Source organism: Dromiciops gliroides, chromosome 2 (assembly GCF_019393635.1).
Source record: "Dromiciops gliroides isolate mDroGli1 chromosome 2, mDroGli1.pri, whole genome shotgun sequence".
Taxonomy (NCBI): Eukaryota; Metazoa; Chordata; class Mammalia; order Microbiotheria; family Microbiotheriidae; genus Dromiciops; species Dromiciops gliroides.
Window position 1 is genome coordinate 230,695,815 of NC_057862.1, and position 25,285 is coordinate 230,721,099.

The 25,285-nt window shown below is 38.0% G+C and overlaps 1 protein-coding gene across 8 annotated transcripts in view; it reads right to left on the bottom strand.

Annotated features, from left to right (window-relative positions):
• LOC122737954 (neurexin-3-beta) overlaps positions 1-24,878 on the bottom strand; it is a 747,838-nt gene extending 722,960 nt beyond the window's left edge. For all 8 annotated transcript variants that reach the window (XM_043979971.1, XM_043979964.1, XM_043979970.1 and 5 more), the window contains exon 1: positions 23,995-24,878. In XM_043979971.1, coding sequence (XP_043835906.1) covers positions 23,995-24,250 — 256 coding nt within the window. In that variant the 5' untranslated portion in view covers positions 24,251-24,878. The remainder of the gene's footprint in view (positions 1-23,994) is intronic.
• Between the last annotated feature and the right edge of the window lie 407 nt (positions 24,879-25,285).

Sequence of the window (25,285 nt, forward strand, 5' to 3'; positions counted from 1 at the left end):
GACATACTGTAACTTGATGTCATTTTGGTCCTCTTCGAGAACTAAGGACAACAACCAACCAACCAATAGTTCTTATATTCTACATTATTTATATTCTAAATGTTGTCTCTAAACATATCCAACTATAACACTACTATGTATATTATGACCAGGGAGGTAAAGAACAGAAAGCAAGTTCCCATACATGCAAAATTATTCACAGTGAGACAAAATAGTAACTGTGTGAAAACTCTTATCTTCAGAAAGCCAGTCTGAGTGGCAGCTAGGTGGTGCAGTGGATGGAGAACCAGCCCTGCAGTCAGGAGTACCTGAGTTCAAATTCGACCTCAGACACTTAATACTGACTAGCTGTGTGACCTTGGGAAAGTCACTTAACCCCAATTGCCTCACTAAAAAAAATTAAAATTAAAAAAAAAAAGAAAGAAAGCCAGTCTGTATTTCTGCAAACCATTTGATATATCATTATATGGACTGTTGAGGAATGGAACCAGGAAGGAATCAACATCTTTTTGCATGTCTTCTTTCCATACCCACATTTTATAGGTGAAGAAACTGGAGCTTAGGGAAGTCAAATAACTTGCTCAAAGTTATAGTACTGTTATTACTTATTGTAATTAATACCTAGTATTTATGTAGTACTTTAAGGTTTGCAGAGCAATTTACATATATTATTTAATTTGATGCCCCCATCTACCCTATGAGGTAGTGTTGTTAAGATCCTGGCTTTACATATGTATACTACTGAATTCTGTATGTATACATATATATATATATGCATATGTGTGTATATGTGTGTGTTTATACACACATATCTAGATGGAAAGAAAGGGAGAGAGAGAGAGAGAGAGAGAGAGTGATGATAGATATAAAATCTCTTTGTGCTTGAATACAAGGTCTTCTTTCTAATTTAGCATTATTAACTATGACATTTCTCAAGTATAATTTTTCTAAGTATATAGAGGCATAGCGGGGAGAGAAAGAGTTGGTCTAGGAAGTCAGAGAATTGGAAGCAAATACTGGCTGCAAAGTTAAACTTAATTTACTATGTCACATTAGACAAGTCACTCATCTCTCTGAGCCTCAGTATCCTCATCTATAAAATGAGAGAGTTGGACAAGAGAATATCTAAGACCCTCTTTCCAACTCTGCACTCTAAAACTCTCTGCTCTCTCTCTCTCTCTCTCCATGTGTACATATATTTGTAAGTTGTTTATATAATACTACAATAATATAGGGACTAACAGTAACTTTCTTTCCTAGAGAGACCTCAATAGATGTTATATCTCTACTTGGTTGAGGCTGTCCATTAGTGAGTGACCTTGGACTTCATCTTTAGCTCCAGATGTCACACATGAAAAAAAGGAAATGTTTCAGTGGGGAGAAAGCAGACCTGGTGTAATCTGTGAGTAATTAACTGTGTGGCTTTGGGTAAGTCATTTTGCTTTCTTAGCCTCAGTTTCTCAAACTGTTAAATAAGAAAGTTGAACCAAATTATCTCTCTCAGATTTAAAATTCTATGAAACTATGATCTTTGCTTAGATTCTTAGACTTTTTACATTACATCCTCCCTTAGTCTGAAGTGCTTATGGTCCATCTACCACTTTAGCATAGTGAGGGTTGAAAACTCTAATCATTGTACCCTTCCTAAATTCTACAGGTTAAAATGTCCACATCTATAAGCTCCTTCCAGTTCCCTTCTCTTACCCCACAATCAATTTCCTATAACCTGTCAACATGCTTGTCCTATCAACCCAAATATCCCAGCTTACATTTGTCTACCAGTAATTTCCACCTTTTCCCCTAGTTGGTACTCCAAAATTAATACCACAGCTTCAGCATACAAAAGGAAGTAAGAATACCTGAAATTCAGTAAATCCTTTATTTTCCTCTGGAAGTCTAAATAAATTGCTCCAAACCTAACATGGAAAGCCAGGTGTCTGTCAACTCTTAGGAATGAGGTATAGGGGTTAGATTTGCAACTAATGGAAAAATCTATTTCTTTCAGTTTTACTTCTATCACACAAAACCTGCTGCATTCCCTACCGGAGACACTTTTCCCAGCTATCTCAACCCCAGAGCTGACATATCTCATTTAGCAAAATGTACTGCCCCAGTTGAGGGAGGGCTATTAATTTTCAATTCAGTGGTCCAAAATGACTATTCCAGTGAAATCTGGTAGGGAGGAGCCCATGAAACTGACATTCCTTCACTGAACTTTAAGCTTCTTCCTGTTTTTTATCTTACCACCATTCAGTTTAACATACACACACACACACACACACACACACACACACGTTTATTAAGTCTCTACTACATGCTAGACATTGTACTGTATGGGGGATGCAAAGAAGTCTTAAACAGCTCTACAGAGATTGTAGCTCTCACCTGGACTTCCAGTAGACAATGCTATGGAATTTTCAAACAACTCTCTTTGGTCATAGAAAGTATGAGTATGCAGTTCTGTAACAGCAGCACTGAAAGGTTAAGTTTCACCTATTTCTGAGTCCAGAAAGATAACACAATGCCAAGGATTACTATGGAATAGCAAATGCAAAAGTGCTTTGAAAAGTTAAAAAAAGCACAATGCTTACTAGAAGCATTTTAAATATTATTGTTGCTCTTCCCCCCACATATACCAACTAAGGTCTTCATCTGAACAGAAGATGGACATTGTATTCCACATCTGTATCTGAACAGAATTTCAGAGCTAGAAGAGACCTAGAAGCCCCTCATTTTATATGTGAGGAAACCAAGCCTTAGTGGAAGGGAAATAGCTTGCTTACAGTTATATGGCTATTATTATTATTATTGTCGATTAGTAATAATTAACATTTGCATAGTGCTTTAAGATTTGCAAAGCATTTTACATATGCCCTCTTAATAGATACAACAACCCTTTGTTGTACATGTTATTATCATCTTCATTTTGCAGATAGGGAAACTAAGGCTGGTGTAACTTGCCTATGGTCACACAATAAGTGTCAGAGCTGGGATTTGACCCTGGTCACCTGATTCCTAGGGTAGGGTTCTTTCCATTATACTATGGAGATTAGCATCTATTCCTCCTAAAGACTTGCCTCCTAATATATTATTCAATCCCATAGTAGTTCATATTCAAGGCATGCTTGAATAGATGGTAGATATGGGATAGAAAATTGATAGCAGCTAGTATATTTGAAGACTATATATTAGGCTTTCTAAAGCATCCTGCTGAGGAATTTTTTGTAAGGACGCACATCTACCCAAGGATATGTGGTCATCTGGCCTTCTGAGAGCTGAAGGCCACACAGGCCCACTCAATATAATTGAAAAATAAGTAAAGAACAGATTTGCTGTTAACACAAATCTGGAACTGAATCCTTATTATCTGAAGTGTGTCCTTGTGAGGCAATTACTCCTACTTATTTTTCTGTGAATTAGAAATTGGTGTGTGGCATAGCATCCCATTACAATACAGGTATGTTCCACTTTGAGAAACTCTAATATATTAAATCTTGGACTTGCAAAAAAAAAGAGAGCCATTTGGAGTTTATTATTCATGTTGCAGAATGACCTGTTGCTTTGAAAGTGGATCAATCTATAACAGGGAAATGAATAGTTAGCATATTGGGCTCCAACCTTCCTTAAGATGCATGTAGGATTTAGAAATAAAGGCTAAACATCTCTGAGCTGATGATTAAAGTTGACTGCAAAACATATTTGAATTTACATTTTTAAGTGTTCTACACACAATTTTTCAAATGCACACCATCCAGGATTTAAAGTAAGATACACCTATATTCTTTTGTTCTGAATCAAAAGCAAAGGTGATTAGAAACACTCTCTGATTAGTGTATCAAATAAAACATCTTGGGTGAAATTCTTTATGTTTTAGGTATCAGGGGTGTGCTGGAGACAGCTCAAACTAGAGAGCCACAATTGATTGTTAAATTCTCAGAGGATTTATTATTTGCACCTCAAAAATCAGTAAATGCTATAAATCAGGCTTGATTTATTAAAATGTTGATGTCGACATTCAAGAGAGTGGTGGAAAAACATGCTAAGACTGCAATTCGACTTTAAAATGTGCCTACATTTTACCAGCTAAAGATTTATCAGCACATTATCAGTTGTCCATTGTTATTCCCCTAGCTATGGTCTGGTTTATTTTTTTTTAGTAGTGCCACTGCTGCTGTCCCCTCCTCAACCAGTATCCTACACCTCACAGCCATGCATTTTCACCTTAGATATTCTACATGGAGACATTCCACCCATCTCATTAATTTGTGAAAACTATCAAGAGTGCAGAGCATTGCTGCTGACTGTGGGAACCATTAGTGAATGCATCCCAACCAAATATGTTTAAAACTTTAGATATAGTATCGAAACAGTGAATTATACGAATCATATATAGGTGAGCATCTCTCACACATAAAACCCAATATGATAATATCATCCAAAACAGTCTTCTTAAACTATACATCCACTCTCAGCTACTTTTCATTTTTTGGACAGAGTACACATTTTTCTTTTCATGACAAATTGTCTTCAGTCAAGAGCTCCTTGGGTAGTTAATGGTATCTTGTGATGATCCTTATAACTCTCCTCTCCTTTTACTCTTGATTAAAAAGAAAGAAAGAACAGGATCTAAACCCTTGACTGATTTACACTTCAATTTAATTTCTCTCTTTCTCTTTCCTCTTTCCTTTCACTGGATGAAACCTTCCATGTAATTAGGCTCGAAAGCTCTCATCAAATGGTTTGATTGAACTGCGGCAAACAGCTTCCCTTCCAGGCTGCTGGGGCAGAGAGAAAGAACAGGGGACACCGCATGTGACTGGAGTGGCTTGGATGAAGGGAGCATAGCACTCTGTGATAGCAATTAAAGAAAGTGGTGTGATTATTCGAGTGTCTCAGTTAGACCCCTTCCCTCTGCTCCTTGCTGTGCTGATTTGTTACTCAGGTTATACCTAGAGGAAATTCCAATCTCCTTTCTCAAGCAAACACTGGTAATCAAGGGAAAAGGCAGTGAAAATGAGAAAGCCCAAGGAATAAGTGGGAAAATCATGGAAAGTATATTGGACTTATAAAGCAGGATGTCTGCTTTCTAGTCCACTAGCTAGAACTGGGTTGTCTGGAATATACCTCTTTGTGTATCAATTGATAAATATATGTTAAATCAAGGGCTTAGAAAATCTCTAAATAGTTTATAATTCCATGCGTTTATGAATACCAAATAGATCTTGCATCTATAAGTCTACCAAGACCCTAATTAATTTCTTTCAGGTCAATATTAGTGAGCAAAAGCACAGAAGACTCTATAGTGAGGGGTTTTCATTTTGTACTATTACATATAAGAATATAACTTAGGAAAGCAAGCAGTTATCATCTCATATTCATTGGACTAGAGTTCTTACAGAATATCTAAGATGGTATTTAGCCAATTAGCTCCTTTGATGAGGCTCAATATATTAAAAAAAACTATATACATTCTATATACATGTAAGTATAAACATACATGTGCAAACACATATATACTCTGATAGGCTCTGTGCCCATCTGCAAATAAGTAGTTTGATCTTAAGATTCATTTCTCAAGATGTTATTTCTCCTTTTTTTCCATTTCAAAGCCACTGAATATGGGAGGGTGCATATAAAAGACTTCAAACCACTTTTCTTGCAGTAATAATGTCATCTCAAATTTGGGATGAAATGCCCATTATTGTCATTAACTCATCATAGCAGCCCTGGACACTTTATCAGCCAGTAGGGGGAAAAAATGAGTGTTCAAATGAAGTTATCTGAAATCCTGATTCCCTTCCATGCCTGAAATGCACAGTGTGCAGCGATCATATTTGATTACATTTCAGAGAAAGAGTTAATTAGAATACTTCCTTGAGAAGCTGCAACATAGTTCTAACCAGCATATACACACATGCCCATATCTCAGATTGATGCATTTGATGAGCTCCTAATTTAATGCATTTAATGAGACTCCTAAGAAAAAATGATTTCTTTGGGGTTTGGTTTTCTTCCCTCTTAAAATTGACAAACAATCGCTTACTATGCAAAGAGCCAGTAATAAGAGCACAAAGGTGATTTAATAAAGACTGAAAGTGTGCTTTCAAATACATTATTACATTATTACATCAGATGGAGGTTTCTATACCTTTGCACAATTATGCCCTGCCCAACACAAGTCACACAATGATGTGATTATGCAAATATATTTTTCAGAGCATTTCCACCCATATAAAAGGGCTTGTGAATTTAAGAGGAAGGGAAGGAAATAAAACAAGCATTTTCTACAGGGCCGATTGTGCATCAGGTAATGTGCTAAATCGCTCTAGAAATATTGATCCTCACAACAATGCTACCAGGTAGATGTTGTTATTATTTCTATTTTTACAGTTGAGGAAACTAAGGGAAATAGACATTAAATGGACACTTGCCCAGGATCACACATTTAAGTGTGTGAGGTACCATTTGAACTGAGGCCTTCATGACTTCAGACCCAGTACCTCCTCCCTTCCTCCAGAAAGATCCAACCAGTTGTTCTTAGCCAAACAACACTATCCTAAAGACACAGACTGTCATTGTTAATATTTAAAAAGTACCTGTAGGCTCTATGCTTAAATTATTCTTTTCTGCAGAAATTTGTTAGACCAATTGGTAAAAAATATGTATACAAGTGATGAAGTATTCTACTTGACTTTTTTTTTTTCTAATGGAGACTTCATTTTCTCTTTGGTGCAGGTCAGGTAGTTAAGAACCTGTGATGTATTTAATGACTGAAATGTCCAAAACAGTCTGCCAAGTTATATGTTAAGAAATTGATTAAAGAATGAAAAATGACTAATACAATGATTTTTCCATGAACCCCAAGAAAGCTCATTTCTTTAGTTTATCTTCTCGACTAAGATTATTTTACTGTCGAATTATTTGTTGGTGGTGGTAGTGGTTTTTGGGGGGTCAGACCTCTGATTTCATCATTAGGACCTTCTCCAAATGCAATGAGATTCCCTTCCATCTGTACAAATCAACCTTCTCTTCATTTAAGGTCTTAGATAGTTTGTTGGTTTCTTGTCAGTGGGAAGACTTAAAACCTAGGTATTCCTTATTCAGAGGCAGCTACTATCTACTCTCACTATCAGACACAATCAAGTCATTTAATAGTTTTCAGAGCCATTGGCAGTTAAGACAATACATTAAAAAATGTACAGATGTACATCAGTGAATGGGCTTCTGCACCAGGTGCATTCTATACTAGTGAAATCTGAAGTCTGAACCACACACACATATCCATCCATCCATCCATCCATCCATCCATCCATCCACACATGCACACATACATATACACCCAAATGCATGCATACATGTATATAGGCATGTATGTAGACATAATAGTAAATATATAAATGCTCATAAATATGTACACATATGAATATTGTGCTCTCAAAAAACAAAACAAAAAAAAACCCTTAGACTCTAGCTTTCCTCAAAGGCTCAAGGCTCAGCTTGGGCATCAGATTGACAGGAAGCTTTCCCTAATCTTGCCCACTCCTCACACCCAGTTAGTTCTTCATGTTCTCTCCAACCTCCAATTATCTTGCATTGATTTAGCTGGGCACCTATTAGATCCCCCTAGTAGTAGTAAATTCCTTGTGAGAAAGAACAATTTTGTCCTTTGGATTTCTACCCCTAGCAATTAACATTGTACTTAGCATACAATGGCTGCTTAATACATTTTTATTGAATGAATCCATATCACATGCAAGAAACTTAAATACAATGGAGTCCTCTAGGAAAGAATGGTTCAGAATAATTTATTGGGCTCTCTGTTTTAGCACCATTTACAAATATTTTAAATTTTGCCATTTTGAATGAAAAGTCAATAAACTTCTATGAAGCACCTATTGTGCGCCAGTTATTATGCTAAACTGAATTTCTGTAAAATGGATTATTCTTAGATTTAGACAGGCAAGCAAATTTAGAAGTCACCTAGCCTAACTCCCTCATTTTACAATGGAAGAAATGGAGTCCTAGAAAGGTTAAGTGATTTGCTCAGAGTCCTATGGGTGGTATATAGTGCAGCAACGTCAAGATTTGAACCCAGGTGCTTGGACTTCAGATCTAGCCATCTTTCTGTCATGCTGCTTTGCCTAAGCTTCTCAAGCAAGCAGATACTCATCCTAATTTAACATTTTCTTAATGACTCAGAATCATCATTATGAACATCAATTTCCATCCTGAGCTGTAATAGAACAATGCCCTCAGGGACTATTCAGCCATGTAGGACTTCTTGTTCTTTCATTTAATTATGGGGGACTGCTGTGATGTTTTAGTTCTTATGTCTGCTTTTCATAGAATTTCAATCTCTTCCCTTGCTGTCTCTTCTTATAGGTTTAAACTTGAAGAGGTCATCTAGCCTAGCATTCCTTTTGCATAAATAAGGAAACACAGGTTTAGGGGAGTTAATGGACTTGACCAAGGTCCTATCATAATAATAGCTAGCATTTATATAGCATCTTAAGGTTTGCAATGCATTTTCCAAGTATATTATCTTTACAACAACCCAGGGAGGTAGAGTGTTGTTATTATCCCGATTTTACAGATGAGGAAACTGAAGCTGACTAAGGTTAAGTGACTTTCCCAAGATCACACTGCTAGTGTCTGAAGCTGGATTTGAATTGAGGTCTTCCTGACTTTATGTTCGGCACTCTATCCAGTGCACCACTGAACTGCCTCATATAGGAAGTGTAGAGGGAGGATTCAAACCCAGGTCCACTAATTCAAAACCTGGGAAAATTCTTTCCACTTTTCATATACTTTTTTTTTTGAGGCAATGAGGGTTAAGTGACTTGCCCAGGGTCACACAGCTAGTAAGTGTCAACTGTCTGAGGCCACATTTGAACTCAGGTCCTCCTGAATCCAGGGCTGGTGCTTTTATCCACTGCGCCACCTAGCTGCCCCCATTCTTTCCACTTTTAAGACTTGCTATGCCTCCCTTATTGCTTCTCCCCAGATGTCAAGGAGGCTGTAATAGCCTCTCTGCCCTCCTCTACCTTGTTGATTCTACTATCCTGTGGGCTTATAAACCAAATAAACTGAGCTAAGTCTTGTGGGTCTCTCCTATTTTTATTGTACAGGTATTTTAGCTGTTGACCCCCTCAGGGCCTTTTTTGTTTTGCCATTTCCACCTTCTATGATGACTATAATCTGGATAAATGAAGCCGCTGGATAACTGAGCATCAGGTAGCTGAGGTATTAATGTTCTATAATAGCAGATCATATTTCTCAACTCCCTCTACTATAAATAGGTCTGGAGTACTGCAGTATAACACTGCCTTCCCTTTCATTCTACCCTTTTCCCCCCTCCCTTCCTCCCCCCACCCCACACATACATAAGGCCCTCTCTGAATCTTTATTAAAACTGGCTTTTCAAAGCAATTGGAGGAACTCCCACAGGCCATTAGTCATCAATCAAAAAGAAGTCAGAAAAGACCCTGATGTCTATTGACATTTGCTCATTATCAGTCTCAGGACTGAAGCCAGGGATTGAGCTAAAAGTAAAGGTCTGACTCTCTTCCTTTCCAACAACAGGGATTCCCTTCATCTTGGTCATATAAAGCAAAGAAGGCCCAGTGTTAAGAAGCTTCATGGTCAATAGGCCCTTGGTCACCTCCAAAGACTAGTTAACTTTTATTTCCAGTGACACTGCATGAATCGTTTTCTTCCACAATCCTAAAATTCACTTCCCGAAAACAGACTTTCATTATGGCTCCCACTTGTGGGAAAACCCAAGTGGAAAAAATCCTGTCTTTTTTTGTTTGTTTGTTAAGTGAGACTCATGGTATAGGAATAGACTGATCTAGGCTTGTAGGCTGGAATTGTGCTATAGCAGAGCCTCACATTTGGACGCATCCGGATGTAAGTAACGGGTTAGGATAGGTTGATCTAGTGTTATAGGCAAGACTGGTGCTATAATGGACCCCCATAAATGGTTGTGAAACATGTCTAAACAGAAAGTAACTAGTGTCAGGAAACATACCTCAATCTGAGTCTAGAGATTCTCCCATATTCAAATTTATACAGTATTTTAGAAATATTATTTTATTTTATCCTTATAACAACCCCAAGAGATAAATGCTATTAGTATGCCATTTTACAGATGTGGAAAGCAAGGCCAAAAAAAGTTATGGGATTTACCTAGGGTCACAGAGCTAGTAAGTATCTGCAAGTGGATTTCAATTGTCTTCCTGACTCCAGGTCCAATGCTTTAGCCACTCTGCCACCCATAGCTACCTCATAATATCTTATATGACTCAACCCAGATTCTGATCTGATCACTCCCCCCCCCCCACCACCACCCAATTTAACTTCTAAAGTCAATTATTTTTTTAATTAAAAAATTTTTTTTAATTTAAATAAAGTCAATTATTTTAGGATCATAGGAACAAAAGTTTTGAACTCAAAAGTTCCTTAGAGATGATCTATTCTAGATATCCATAAACTTGGATGGGAGAAAATTATATATTTATTTTTACTAGCCTCTAATTGAACTATAGTATTTCTTCTATCATTTAAAAATATTCTTCTGAGAAACAGTTCAGGGGTTACAGCAGAATGCCAAAGGGGCTACAAGAAATAAAATATTTTGAAACCCCTAATCATTTTACATGCCAGGAAACAGTCCCTAGGAAGTTTGCAACTTGCCCTTTCAGGTGCTAAGTAGCAGACCTAGTCTTTAAACCCAAATCCTCTGCACTATGTTGTGTGCTCTTCTCTGTCTCTGTCTCTGTCTCTTTGTCTCTGTCACTTTCTGTCTTTATCTTTGTTTCTCTCTGTCTCTCTGTCTCTGTCTTTCTCTGTCTCTCTCTCTGTCTCTCTCTCTGTCTCTCTCTCTGTCTCTCTCTCTGTCTCTCTCTCTCTGTCTCTCTCTCGCTCACACACACACACACACACACACACACACACACACATGCTTACTCATTCACTCACACATACATTGTCAATTATTAAGCATTTTTTTCTCCTTTCCTCCTCCACCTCCCATCAGAGGATAGTGAGGAAAGAAAAACAAAACCCTGACATTCTGAGGAGTGGAGGAATGTTGCCCACATCATGACAGAGATATGAAAGACTAATATATAGAATGAGATAAAACTTTTAGACACGTGCAATGTGGACATTTGTTTTGCTTGTCTGCCCTCCTATATGCTGATTTATTGTCTTACCCTGCCTTCCTGCTTTACCATTCTTGTCTATAAGAACATCAAGTGACAAAAAGGGCAAAGGAAATGTTAAGTCAAACTTCAGTCCTGATTCAGTTTAATATTGTCCTCTATCAACTTGTTACAATGCTTAGCAACCACCATGGCTCACACAGAGTTCATTTTCATTTTAATGTGCCACACAGAAAAGCAGCCTAAATATATGTCCCCAGATCTAAAGCATATAATCGGTAAACTACAGGAACAGGCAGATCATTTCCATTAGTTCCTTGTGTAGCAAAAACCACAATTTGCACTCAAAGCGTGTAATTATATTCAAATTCTGAAAGACAGTGTCGGAAATAGTTGAAATTCATAGTTTGGGGGAAAGTCACTCAGGGGTATGCACAGCAATGTTTTAATGTGAAAGAAATAAAGGAAAAAGTGTGAGGAAAGTAATGGGATAAGGGTATAACGCTACAGGCCTGCTTTTGAGGTTACCTGCTCGACATTCCCTGGATTACCAAGGAAAACAATTTTTCAGTGGCTTTGAAAAGCAATACTATGGACGTTTCCAAAGCAGGAGGGGAAACAGTTAGAGGAGTGCCCAGATTTTCTTTGCAGATGGAAACATCACTGGGTCTCCTCTGTTTCCTGATGGGCAAAGAGGCAAAGAGAGCCTGCCTCCAAGCCCTAGAATTTGACTCTGCCCACAGCATTTGGGCCAAAGCCCTGAGACATTTCACTACCCCTAAGGGTATTCACTCCTAGAGAAGAACATTTCACCACCTGCAAAAGCATAAAATGTGACCAGCTGATATTCACTTAATGCTCTGGAGTTCAGAGCCAGAGACCAAATACCCAGGCAATATTGATGAAATACTAACAGAGGAAAATGGCTAGGGAAATATGAAGCCACTAGAATCCACACAGGATACAATCAGATTGAGAGAGTTTCTTTTGGTAGTAAGTTTGCAATTTGATAATAGGCTTATAAAATTGAAAGCTATACTATTCTGCTTAAACATTTAAGGTCACAGGTGGCTTTTTTCCCTATAAAGGGAGGAGTGTGATCACATTCTTGGCTTAACCTACTTCTACTATAGAATCCAACTCTCTCTTTTTTTTATTTAACCAAGGGTTCTTAAATTTTTGTGTGTTTCATGCACTCCATTGGCAGTCTGGTGAAGTTTGTGGTGAAGCCCTTCTCAGAATAACATTTTAAAATGTATATAATAAAGTATTTAGGATTACAATTATTTAAATGCAATTAAGTTGAGACAAAGCTCTATATAGGCTCTATAGAGTTTTTTCTCATTTTATTATTTATTTCTTTGTTACCATCCCTACAAGGTTCAGAAAATATGGCCACTGAATTTCTGCAGGTACATAAAGTGCTTGCTTCCTGGGAGCATAAATTTAATGACCATATTTTCTGAAACAATAATCATAACACACATCACTGTGGGGTTTTTTCCCCAGCTGAAGTTCTTAAACCAACCCAACTATATCAAGAGCATAGGATCATAGATTTTGTACCAGAAAGACCCTTAGAGATCAGTGACTATAACCCCTTCATTTTACAGATAAGGAAAATAAAGCCTAGAGAGGTGTATATACAACTCCCTGCCCACAGTCACACACGTGGTAAGTGGCAGAGCCAAGATTTGAACCTATGTCCTCTGCCCCCAAGCTGCTCTCTGTTTATTTACAATGGGATTTGACATTTACCTAGGTTTTAAGATTTTCCAGATGCTTTACATCCATTATCTCATTTAATCCTCCACACAACCTTAATGTGGTAGGTACTACAGGTATTATTTCCAATTTGTGATAAAGTGACTTTCTAAGATCACTCAGCTGGAAAGCATCGACAGGGGACCAATCTAGAGCCCTCAAGATTACAAACCCATTTCTCTTTCCACTATACTATTCCTGTTGCCTCAGGGAAGTAGCTGAGTGAAGAAATTCATACTAAGGTGTTACAGGTCAAAAGTTTAGTTTTTCTAAGCCTGTCTGCAATTTCAAAGAGAAGTTTATTAACCCAAGTGAATTTCTAATACATAGAATGGTTCTGGGATTTTCCACACACTTGAAAAAGAAGGCATTACCTAGTGGATAGAGCACCGGCCCTGGATTCAGGAGGATCTGAGTTCAAATCCGACCTCAGACATTTGACACTTACTAGCTGTGTGACCCTGGACAAGTCACTTAACCCTCATTGCCCCCCCCCTCGAGTGTTCTGGTGTTTAACAACCAGTTCTTCAAGAAAAATTCACACAAAACTCACTTTTAAATTTAATCTGTGTTATTAACATTTTCTCCAACACTTTTAAAAATCTAAATAATCTATATAATAAATTAAATCCCAATTTTTAGCATTTGCTTATTTCTAAGGTATAAATGTTAACACTGAAAATTTAACAATCATTTCTCATTGGCCAGTATGAGCTAAATCTAGTGTAACCCTGTATAGATACCTCTTTCCAAACAACACACAAAACCTTAAACTTCTAAAATAATGAAATTTTCTGCTGAGGACTCTTCTTCCATATAATCTTTAATAATAGGACCAAGAGTTAGGAAAATTCAGGGAGGAAAACTCAGATTTGTTGTTGTTGTTTGCAAGTTTCAAGTAAGGATCTTATATATTCGATTTTCCCCCATTGATATTGCTACTTCCCAGTTAGGTAACATTGGTCCATTTGAGAATCAAAGGGACTCTCAAGCTCTAAAATTCTCTAAAATTCTATTTGGGGAGAAGAAGAGGGAAAGGCGACATTTTACTATGCTCCTTGTTCAATTCATCTGACTTCCTCTTTTCTCCTTTTCCTGTAGCCCTTTTCCCCCAACCCATCCACCCGATTCCATCCTCTAAGAATATGTTCAAGAACTTGGCAGCCCACTGCTACAGTATGCAGAAATCTGAGTCAGAAATATTTAGCTAACCAAAACACCTATTACCTAATCCCCCCCAAAAAGGCAGAGAATTTATGGGACTTTAAGACTAAAAGATGTTAACAAGTTTGTGCTACATTCCTGACAAGATAGAAAGATATAGTGAGGGAATTCTGGGAGAATGAAAAAATGTTTCATTAACATTTAAGTCATATTAAATTCAGTTGCTGTTTTGTCCTTTTCTCTTTAGGGCCAATAGCTACAAAAACAGCAAAGGACTATATACAACACATTGCCATTTTATAACGTTAATAAATGAAATGAATGAAAACTGCTTCCTTCCCATTTCTGCTTGACTATGCAGTGAGGTCTGATAATTGGCTTTATAACATCACAATGTGCTGCTTTGGTACATTAGGAGTCTGAGTCAAAAAAGAAAAGAATACCTGGTCAGTGGCTTGGGCATAAGTACTTTTGATGGTGAAGAAAATAGACCAATAAAATATTGGAAGGCCTATAGAAGTTAGACGGGTTTAAGATGCACTGAGGTATCTTTAAAGACATAAGAATCATGGAATCATACAATCAGGGCTTGAAGAAACCTCAGAGATCATATAGTTTAACATTTTCATTTTACAGATGAAGAAAAAAAAGAAAATAACACATGTCCCAATTTCCTTATTAAAATAGAAACACACACAAATATAAGTAAAGATAAGGGACAGGTAAGAACAGAAATTAAGATGATCCAGTGGAATATCTGAGAGTGGGAAGGGTAGAACAATATTTTTTCAAGACACCTTATTCATGGCCCCAAGGTTAGTGGCAAAGCTAGAACTAAAATCTAGTTTTGTTTTGTTTTGTTTTTTGGATCTCAGTTCAAGTTCTATGATCTATATCTAGTTCTAGATATAGATCAAGTTCTATAATCATCAGGATGAGTTCATGTGTCAGAAATGGAAGCTTCCTGAGATGGGAAAAACTAGGGTTATGTTTGCTCTAACATTTTGAGGTCTAGGAAGATTTAGGGTCCAGCAAGGAAAGGAGACACAATAAAGGAAAGTAGCCATTGAAAAGTGTGTAAATCATTATACTACAATGATGAACTATGATTGACTTAATTCTTCACAGCAATGCCATGATCCAAGACAATTCCAAAAACTCTATCCACATCCAGTGAAAGAAATGATAGAGTCTGAATGCAGATCAAAGCATACTATTGTCACTTTTTCATGGTTTTTTTCCTTTCTGTTTCTTCTTTAATAACATGATTAATGTGGAAATATGTTTTACATGATTGTACAAGTATAACCTATATCGTATTGCTTGTCAACTTTGGGAGGGAGGAAGGAAGAGGAGAAAATCTGAAAATCAAAATCTCTCAAAAATGAATGTTGAAAATTGCCTTTACACATAAGTGGAAAAAATACTATTAACTTAAAAAAAAAAAAGAAGAAAATCATTTCACTAAGAGAAGCATGTTGCTTCCCTTCATGAATTAATATGAACATTCAGATACAATAGGATCATATTATCATAGATTTAGAGCTGAATGGGACTTTAGAGGTTATTTAGCATAATGCCCTTGTTTTATAGTTGTGGAAACTGAGACCCAGAGAGGTTAAGTGACTTAGCCAAAGTCACACAGGTTAAGAAATGAAAGGTTTGGGATTTTAATTCATATTCTCCAATTCCAAATCTAGTTCTTTCCACTATTTTTTCAACTAATCTTGGCACCACATTTTGAATGTCTTTATTTTTGCCTATTTTCTCATAGGCCCTACAAGTTTTCCAGATGCCAGATTTTTTTTTCATTCTTCCTGTATGGGGGAGGGGATAAATGGCTATAAGGGATTTCCTATAATTAGTTGACTCATACTTCTGATTTGTGTTAATGGATCCCTAGCTAGAGGGAGTTATAAATAGTCCTAGCGATAGTTGCCAATTAACAAAACAGCCAAGTCCATCTTTGGGAATATTGTCCCCCTGCTACCAGCATAGAGTAAATATGCTTTAAGCTTTCCCCACATGTAGCAAACCCAGGACTAAAATAACAGAGGCTTTCTGCAGATTGGTAAATCAGATGAGCTGGTAAATCTGTGCACTTAGAATTGAAGGAACAAATCATTATTTACTAAACATCAAACATGTATAAAGCACTCTACTAGGCATGAAATGAAGATAATGCGAAAGATTAGAATTCTACCATCATGCCCATTATCAATTATAGACAAAGAGCAAAAGAGGAGGGCAGCATAGTACAGTGAAAACAATTGATGCAAAGTCACAAGACCTCCCTTCCAATTCTGCTTCTGATACTAAGTATGTATGTGACCTTAGGCAACTTACAAATTCACTGGGCCTCCATTTTTGTAACTGTAAGATTAGAGGGATGGACTAGATGGTTCCTGGGGTTCTTTTCAGTTCTAGATCTAGGACCCAATGAAGACATTACCCAAATCTCATGAAGTTTTATCCTGTCATTTACAGATGAAAAGCCAAGCAATTTCTTCAATGATCAGGAAACCAGAAAGATTACAAAAAGTGAAAGACCGAGAAGATGTTATTGAAATGAACCATCCCTTGCTTCATTTTTACATATGGACCATGCCTAATTAGCTGCCATGTTAAACATATGTATCATTCTAAGGAAGTTTTTTTTTCTGCAAAAGTTTAATAAAAGTCAGAGTGAGGTAGAAAAAAAAGCTTGATATTCTGCCTTAAATTTGTGTACTATAGTTCCAAAGTATCTTTTACATATTTTAACTAATATGATTTTGGTAATATTCTAATCAAGTAGTCAGGGTTAAGATGGACTCATAGATGAGAGCAGGAAAATGAATTAAAAGTGAAAAATTAATAAAATGGCATTTGTACTAAATATAAAAGATAAGCTATGGTATATATTTTATATTAATTGGAATTTATTTTAGTGATATCTCCTGTTAAGTATGACATTAAATTGGTACCAGGGAAGAAAAAAAAACACTTTGTTTTCTCAAAGTATCCTTAATCTCTCTCTTGCTCTCTCACTCAATCCTGCTCCCTTTCCCCCTCTTCCCTCCCCTTATTATATTAGAACTTTTACTTTTGGGCTCTCCCTCCAAATATATCAATCCTCATACCACCAACATTTTTCCTTTTCCATGCATGATTTGGTTTCAGTATATACATTTTAAAATGTTTTTTACATTTTGATTTTTCTTGGGGCGATGCTCACCCTATCTTGAGTGAGATAATGAGATCATAGGATCATAGATTTATTTTTGGAAGTGAGCTTTAGAAGTAATCTGGTGCAATTCTTTGTATTAAAGATGAGGAACTGAGTATCACAGATGTTAAGTGACTTGCCCAAGATCATACAGTAGCAGAAATAGGATCTGAACACAAGTTTTCTGGTTAACTTACTGAAAAGAGTTACTGAAAAGAAAAAGGCACGGTAGGGGACTGGATGGTTGGAACAGTGTTCAGGATGGATAAAAAATAATTGAAATTGCAGATCATGGGGTGGCTAGGTGGCGCAGTGGATAGAGCACCGGCCCTGGAGTCAGGAGTATATGAGTTCAAATCCGGCCTCAGACACTTAACACTTACTAGCTGTGTGACCCTGGGCAAGTCACTTAACCCCAATTGCCTCACCAAAAAAAGAAAAAAAAGAAATTGCAGATCATAAATTCACAGAGCTGGCAGATGAGCAGAGGGTGGGGCACTCAATAAACTACAGGATGTACTCCAAGACATGTTTGAGGGGACTCCTGAAATGGGAGAACACCTGCAGAACACCTGGCCATATAGACATGTAGAGTTCAGGTTCTAAGTCACAAAAGAAAACCAGAGGGAGAAACAAGCAATCAGAATAACAAAAAAGACACAAACTTTTTTTTCATGTAGGCAAATAGAGTTTTCTGTCTTTGGACAGATGCTTTAATGTTTGGGGAAATTTCTACCTGCTTTTTTCACTCTGAAACTACTTTTAACAGAGATTGATTGAGGAATCTCTGGATAGAATTATTTTTACTCATTTACCCAATCACCAGGTCCAGCCAAAGGAAAAATTCTAGATGAGGTGAATTTTTTTGACCAATCTTTGAGTTCCAACCAACCACTCCCACCGCTATCCCATTATAATGGTAAATAGTACCACTATTTCTCCATCCTCAGCCCAGGGTTCTTAAGCTTTCCTCCCCGCCCTCTGCTTCTAGGAATACAATCTTTCTAATTTAAAGGACTAATATGATTTTTAACAAGATATCCTTAACAGAGGTATTTGATTTTTAACTAAATAGTAAATCTTAGACTAGCAGTTCTTAACTGGATCCATGAAATCCCAAGAATTTTGTGGATTGACTTGGGGGCGGGGGGGGGGGGGGGGGGGGGTTGTCCTTGAGCATAGATGAGGAATTAAATTATACCTTTATTGAAATATAATTAATTTCCTTTGTAACCCTCTGAACTTTATTTTATGCATTTAAAAACATTATTATGAAAAAGCTTCCATAACTTAACACAAAGAAAAGTTAAGAATGCCTGACTTAGACCAAAGGAATGAAAGATGGATTATGGAATTTCATGCATTAGTCACTAATTAGGTTTCTGGTGGGAAGGAGGTCTTCTTGGCATCCCCTCCCCATACACGCCTACCAATTCTTTTATATCCTACATATACCACAAAGTATATAACCCCTTTTCCTCTCTATCCTAACTCTCTGGGTTCAAAAATCAAAGTTATGATTTCTTTGGAATCCATCCACCCTCACTTGGTGGTCTGAACAAGGAAATTGTAATATTCCTCTCCCTACGCCCCATTTGCTTACAAATTCCAGAAGCAAAAGTAATGTATGGGGGGTGGGTGGAAATAGAAGTCAATTTAATTAATTCATCACCAAGGCCAAAAACATATAAATCTACTGATTTTATCTGTCAACCAGGGTTATGAATTATTCAGCAACCCCAGCCCTGGAAAGGAAGGCAGAGAAAGCAGTTAGAGAGCAGCTGGCTGAGCAAAGGTGCTAGTTAGATTAGTGCAAATCTGTGGTCATGACTACAAAAACTGAAAAGCATGGTCCTACTATCAGGAAGTCAGTAGCTTCATCCTTCTTTAAGGAAGACAAGATGCTGCAGTTATTATTCCTGCCAATACTAGACCACAATTACCACTAAGACAAAGTTGATCTGTGATCCCAAGATAATACAAATGGGAGTCCTTTCCTTACCCAAACCTCTTCCTCCAGCTTTTGATATAATAGTAGTGAATATTTAAATAGCCCTAGAAGGACTGCAGAGTACTTTATGGATATCACCTCCTTTGATCCTCCCAGCAACCCTATGAGGTTGATGTGATCTCCATTTTACAGATAGGTAAATATAGAGGCTATGAGACTTATGCATGCTCCTACTATAGCTAGGGTCTGATGCAACATTAGAATTGAGGTCTATCCTGACTTTCTGACATTCTATCTATTATATAACACCCTAGATGCTTTATGAATATTTATCCAATAAACTGTGGATTTTTGCTAATGTTATTGAAAGTAGAGGGACCGAGATATTTCATGTTTTTAGTTACTTTGATCTGTATTTTGTGGGTAAAACTGAATTTGGCAAATGTAGTCATAATAGGTAGGGTGCTTCATCAGTCAGGAGAAGAGTATGCTGTATTGGGACACATCAGACTGGGGTGGTTCCCAGAACCCTGCTTTTTAAGATATGACACAGTAGCAGAATCCTAAGTAGCAATTTGGTCCTGGGGAGCAAACTTGAGAAAATGTGCCCAGGTCAAGAAGCATGAAATGAGTCCTCAAGATAACTTTTAAAGACAGATTTGGTTGGATATGGTAGAGGAAAAATATAGCCTCGGTAGGATTCTGTTTTAACTTTTATTCACATTTAACTAGAGCCAGGGTAATGAGCTGAATTGTTTCTACCAAAGGAACCTAAGTTCTTTCCCTTAAATTTAGGTGCCTCTGTGTTTCAATACTTTTTAGGCAGATCTAGTTTTCAGCATTCAAAGGGGGTGGGGGTGAATTTTTTTTAAATCACAGGTAATTGCTTTTTGGAATATTGATGTTTGGAAGTTGAATAATTGCAGATATCCTAATGTGTGCATAGTGAACATTACCAAAGTATTGAGGTCATTTTGTTAACATGCTATTTTAGTAAGAAAATGTACAGGAAGAAAAAATATCTTAATGAATATTCTGAATGATACCTGTATCAAATTTTCATTTTACAAGGTCCATTTGTTTTTTTAAAAAACTTTACAATCTTCATAAACTTTTTCAGTATGTGCCTTTCCATCCCTGCCTTGGTAAAAAAAAAGTCTTTTATAAGTAGAGAAAAATCATATGAAACTGTCCCCATAATGGTCAAGAAAACAGGAGAGATATTTCAGAAGGGAAGGAAAAGTAAGAGGAAACATCAGTTCAGAAAAACAGACAAGTCAAAAGTACGGTATTTTTGATTGATATAGGAAAAATAGGCTCCCTTCTAATTAAAGACACAATGACACAGTGAAGAGAACTCTGGACTTGGAGTACAGAAGACTCTGGGTTCAAATTCCACTTCTGGTATTCTATACTGCTGAGAACAAATGGCAAGTTATAATAATATCCCTGAGCTTCAGTTTTCTCTAGCATGAGGATAACGATGCTTACAAAACTTATTCTACCAGGTCAATGCAAGGGCTCAAATGAGTTGATGCATGCCATAAAAACACTCTGAAAACTTGGAAACTTTATAGAAATGTCATTTATTATAATTATTATTGCTATTTACTCTGTCATCATGGCTGACCTAGGACACATATCTTTTTGAAGACATATAACAAGAATATTCATTAAGTTTCCATTTGTCTTCCTCTTCCTCTTATTTCTCATCATGGCACATGGGGACTATTAGTTGTATATCCTTCAAGGACCAACCACTTTCAGTATGGAAGAGGCTTATCTCCAGACACATGAATTCCTTTTGGTTACTGAAACCAGTGAAGAACAATCAACAATAGAGAAGTGGGAGATAAATATAAACTTCTTTTAACATATTAAAAAAGTACTTTGTTGATATAGTACTTCTCTTTGCAGCTCCCTCTTTGCCTTCCCCCTGACCCACCCACTTTCCACCCATTATGATTTTGTTCAAACTCTCGTGCAGAAATTTTTTTAAAAAAGCTATTCTAGATCTATGTGTTTCTCATCCCCTCCCCCACCCCCAATAAATATGTTAAAGATAAAGAAGCAATACCCAACGTTCCCAACTGGACACACAGGCTTTTTTGGTCTCTCGACCGAGGACTATTTAGGATCTCTGCTCTCCTGAGATTACCTAGGAGGTTCTGAGACTCGGGGTTCTTATATTTGTTTCAGACATGAAAGGAGGGCATTTCCTTCTTTACAGACAACTGAGAATGATGACTTGAATCAGCGTGCCATATACGGCTGTCCATATATAATAAGCATCTACTTCATGATACTACAATACCCCTATTGCAACCCTTCTGTCTCTCCATTAAAATTCTAAAATGTTTTCCTTATTACATCGATTCAGTCTTGTTCTGCAAATCCTGGTAGATGGGCTACAGGTAGGTACTGAGGCATATTAGGAAAACTGTATAGTGGCTCAAGATTCTTATGACATGAAATAGAAAAGGCCAGAGTTAAAATGCAGCAGCAGGGTCAAGAGTAGCCTGAAAGCTGCTACCTCGGTCTTTGGTTTCAAGTTCACAGACATATTATTAAATCGACAAAAACAGTCTACTTAATATTGGCGAATCTACGCACCAAGACCTAAATCAGTGAATTGAAACTCTATGAAAGAAAGCATTTAAATTCCATTTGGGAGGTTGCATCTCTACTTAATCTTGTATCTAAGTGTGGAGACATGCAGAACCTAGAGCACATGGCTCTGATGCATCTGCTCCTTTAATCTGAAGGCAAAGCCTTGGAAGTATCAATGCTAAAGTGTATTTTGTTTCAGTTGTCATTTCATTTAGAATAGCTAGCTATTCTTGTCCTTCACCCCAAATCTCACCCAATTTAGGCTAAAGAGGAAGCTAATTGCAAAGAGTGAGGTTGCCTTGGCAGGGTATAGGACCCCAAGAAACATAGGTGAAAAAGGAGAAGGGGGGACAGTCACATTTAATCTGTACAGGGCTCAAACCCTCAGTCTAGAGAAAGTGAACCCTGTGAGAAAGGAAAGTGCAGAACTCCTGGGGAGTGATTGATTATTAGATTCCATCACTTACACCAGCAGTTGCTTTTAACTGTTTAGAGACTAAAGCAAAGGCAGAAAGATCTTGCCAATGTGCAACCTCCAACCAACACATAATCTCCATGTCCCTGCTGATCATTTACACTAATTAGCCAAATTTGGCTAATTATTGCAGAGCATTTTGGGTGTTTAATTATGGTTATTAGGAATAGTCTAGCTTATTTCCCACACACCCCATTTTCTCTTCCCACTCTCTCTACTCCTCTATCTCAACCCCCCTCCCCCATGCTCTTTGCCAGTTTGCATTTCAATATGTTGCTATTTTCCCCCCTCTCCCTAGGTTTTTCAGGAAGCCCATAGCAGACCCAGCAGGAGCCAGAGAGAAAACAGCATACAGCTCAAGATCAAGCAGCCCCCCCTTTTACAAGCTCTGAGCCGCTTGACAACTCCATCAAATAAAATTTAAAGAGAGAACAGAGCAAGAGCCAGAGTGAGTGTTGGCATTTTCTCAACGTGCTTCCACTTAACATGACAGACAGCACACAGAAGCCCAGGGCGAAGGGCACCAAGAGGAAAGATGACATCCAGAATGGGGTCTGCATGTTACACCAGTTTAGGTCTTCAAAACCCAAGTCAGGGCAGGGGAACTACATGATATTACATGCTCTGTCCTTCTTGGGCTACCTACTTTTGTGGTAAGAGATTTATCTATGATTTTTACTTCTCTCACCACTGGAGTGTAGTGCATAGTAAACAAATATTGTAGCTCTTTTATAACAGTTTACTATAGCAAGCCCATACCGTGACTCAAAACAGCAACCCTTCAGAGATGACCCACTGAGAGCTGAATATATATTTACAAGAGAGAGAGAGACCCTAGTTCCTCTTCACTTTCTCAAACATACATATTATACATATTTCCTCTATAATGTATGGACATGCATTCCCATGCTGTGCACCCTAGCATCTTCTCACACATCTGCATCAAGTATTGAACAGAATTTATTACTGTGAGCAGCTTAGCCCACTGGGGTAAATTGCAAATGGGTTTAACCTTATCTTGTACCATGCTTTCTTTCTCATAAATATATGCAGCAGAATATGTACTGTATTAGAGAATCCTGGCTTTCAGAGTTACAGAGGTATAAAGAGCTTCCAGAGTTAATCAAACTGGACACTGATTATTTGTTATCTTTTCTATATTCCCCAAGCTTAATACCCTCCTCTTCCTGATCTACAGTTGCACAAAATAATCCACGAGAGGAGTTCATCGGTTCAATTAATTTCATTCTGAGGACCTAAGGATCTGGTTTTCTTTTACTTTCCTGTAGATTAGCTTTCCAAACAAAACTAACATAAGGAAAGGGAAAAGGAAGATCAACAAATTAACTGTCAAAGTACAACACTGGGCAGCTGTATAAGAAGTTAGTTGCCATTATGAGATATTAGGGAGAAAAAAAGTTTCTGGGATCAAGAAGGAAGGGGGCAGACAAGAAGAAAACAAGGTTTGTGGTAGGAGTGGAGAGGGAGCCAGCCTTTAAAAGGAAAGGGACATTTCTCTCTCATTCACTTATATTATCCTATTCTTTCTTTCAATTAAGAACTCTCTCCCCCTCCCCCCACCATCCCCATTCTTCCTGAAGGAGAGGAGTTGAAACATAGCTATGACAAGTTATAAGGATAAAGAGTAGAGACCCACCGTGCCCTCCTCGAAGGGAGACAGGGGAGCGATAGATAGAAATAGGCACTGAGTGATGCTTGCTGCCATGGAAATGGTGCTCATGCTGAGAGTGAGACACTGGAGAGGAAGAAGAGGAGGATGAAGCAACATTAGAAGAACTCCACACAGAGCTGACGATACATCCCCAAAAGAGGGACCAGATCCCAAGGGTCCAGGCAGGACGGCGAGGCGAGCTCCGTCTGGGCAAGGTGCTTGTGTGTATTCTCAGGTGCATGGTCAATGCACTGCACAACTACCGAAGGGCAGTCTGAATTCCAGCCAGGGTAGAAAAATGAAGTTCATGATGCCCAGAGGCCCATCATAGCAGGAAAAAAGGCGTTTGTCTTTGGAGGAGGTGAGGGACACACTTTTTCAAAAGAAGCAAGAGGTGAATATCCGGAAGAAAAAAGAAAGAAAGAAAGAAAAAGATACAAAATGGCAAAAACAAAAACAAACAAAAAAACCCCAACCAAACCAAAAAATCCCAATCCTTTCCCCCTAGTGCTGAGTGAAACTAAACTGCCAGTGTCCACCCTGATGTACAAAGACTCTAGTGAGCCGGGGAACACCACACATGTCACGGAAGGCCCCAGCAATCTTCCAGTTGTGATGTTTCCTCCTAGTCACCCAGGGTCCTGATGCTTCTAATTGCCAAAACTCCAAGAATATCACATGTGGAGGAAAGGCGAAAAAAAAAAAAACAAATCAAAACAAACAAAAAAGAAACAGCAGAATAGCAGAAGACCCAAGTAAGGTTTAGGTTAGTGTATCCCAACATCCAAGGAGTTTGAACATTTTTTTTCTTTCGCTTCTTCACTACCAAGCGATGCAATGCAGAACTGCCAAGCAAAAAGGGGGAGGGGGATGTTCTCCTTCTTCTCCTCCTCCGATTCTAGGCAGTAGAGAACGGAGACTGTGGTTAACCCTGTGCGATCTGGAAGGGCACTGACGGATCCTCTTCCGTTTCTTCCTTGGTCTCCCAACAAAATGAAAAGCAGCAGCAGGAAGAGGAGGAGGAAGAGAAAGACAGGGGGTGAGGAGAAGGGGAGCAGGGTGGGGGATAAGGGAAGACCACAACAGCAACAACTATAAAAAGAAAAGGAAAGAAAAAAAAAGAAACAGAAACAGAAACAAGGGGAGCGTTGGGGGTGGGATCCAAGGAAAGGGAGGGATGCTAGGGTAGGAGCAGTGCCCGGCTGAGTCCGGAGAAGAAGGCAGAGGGGCTGGCGCATACAAAGTGAGGGCAACTCTGGAGCTCAGGTGAACTGAA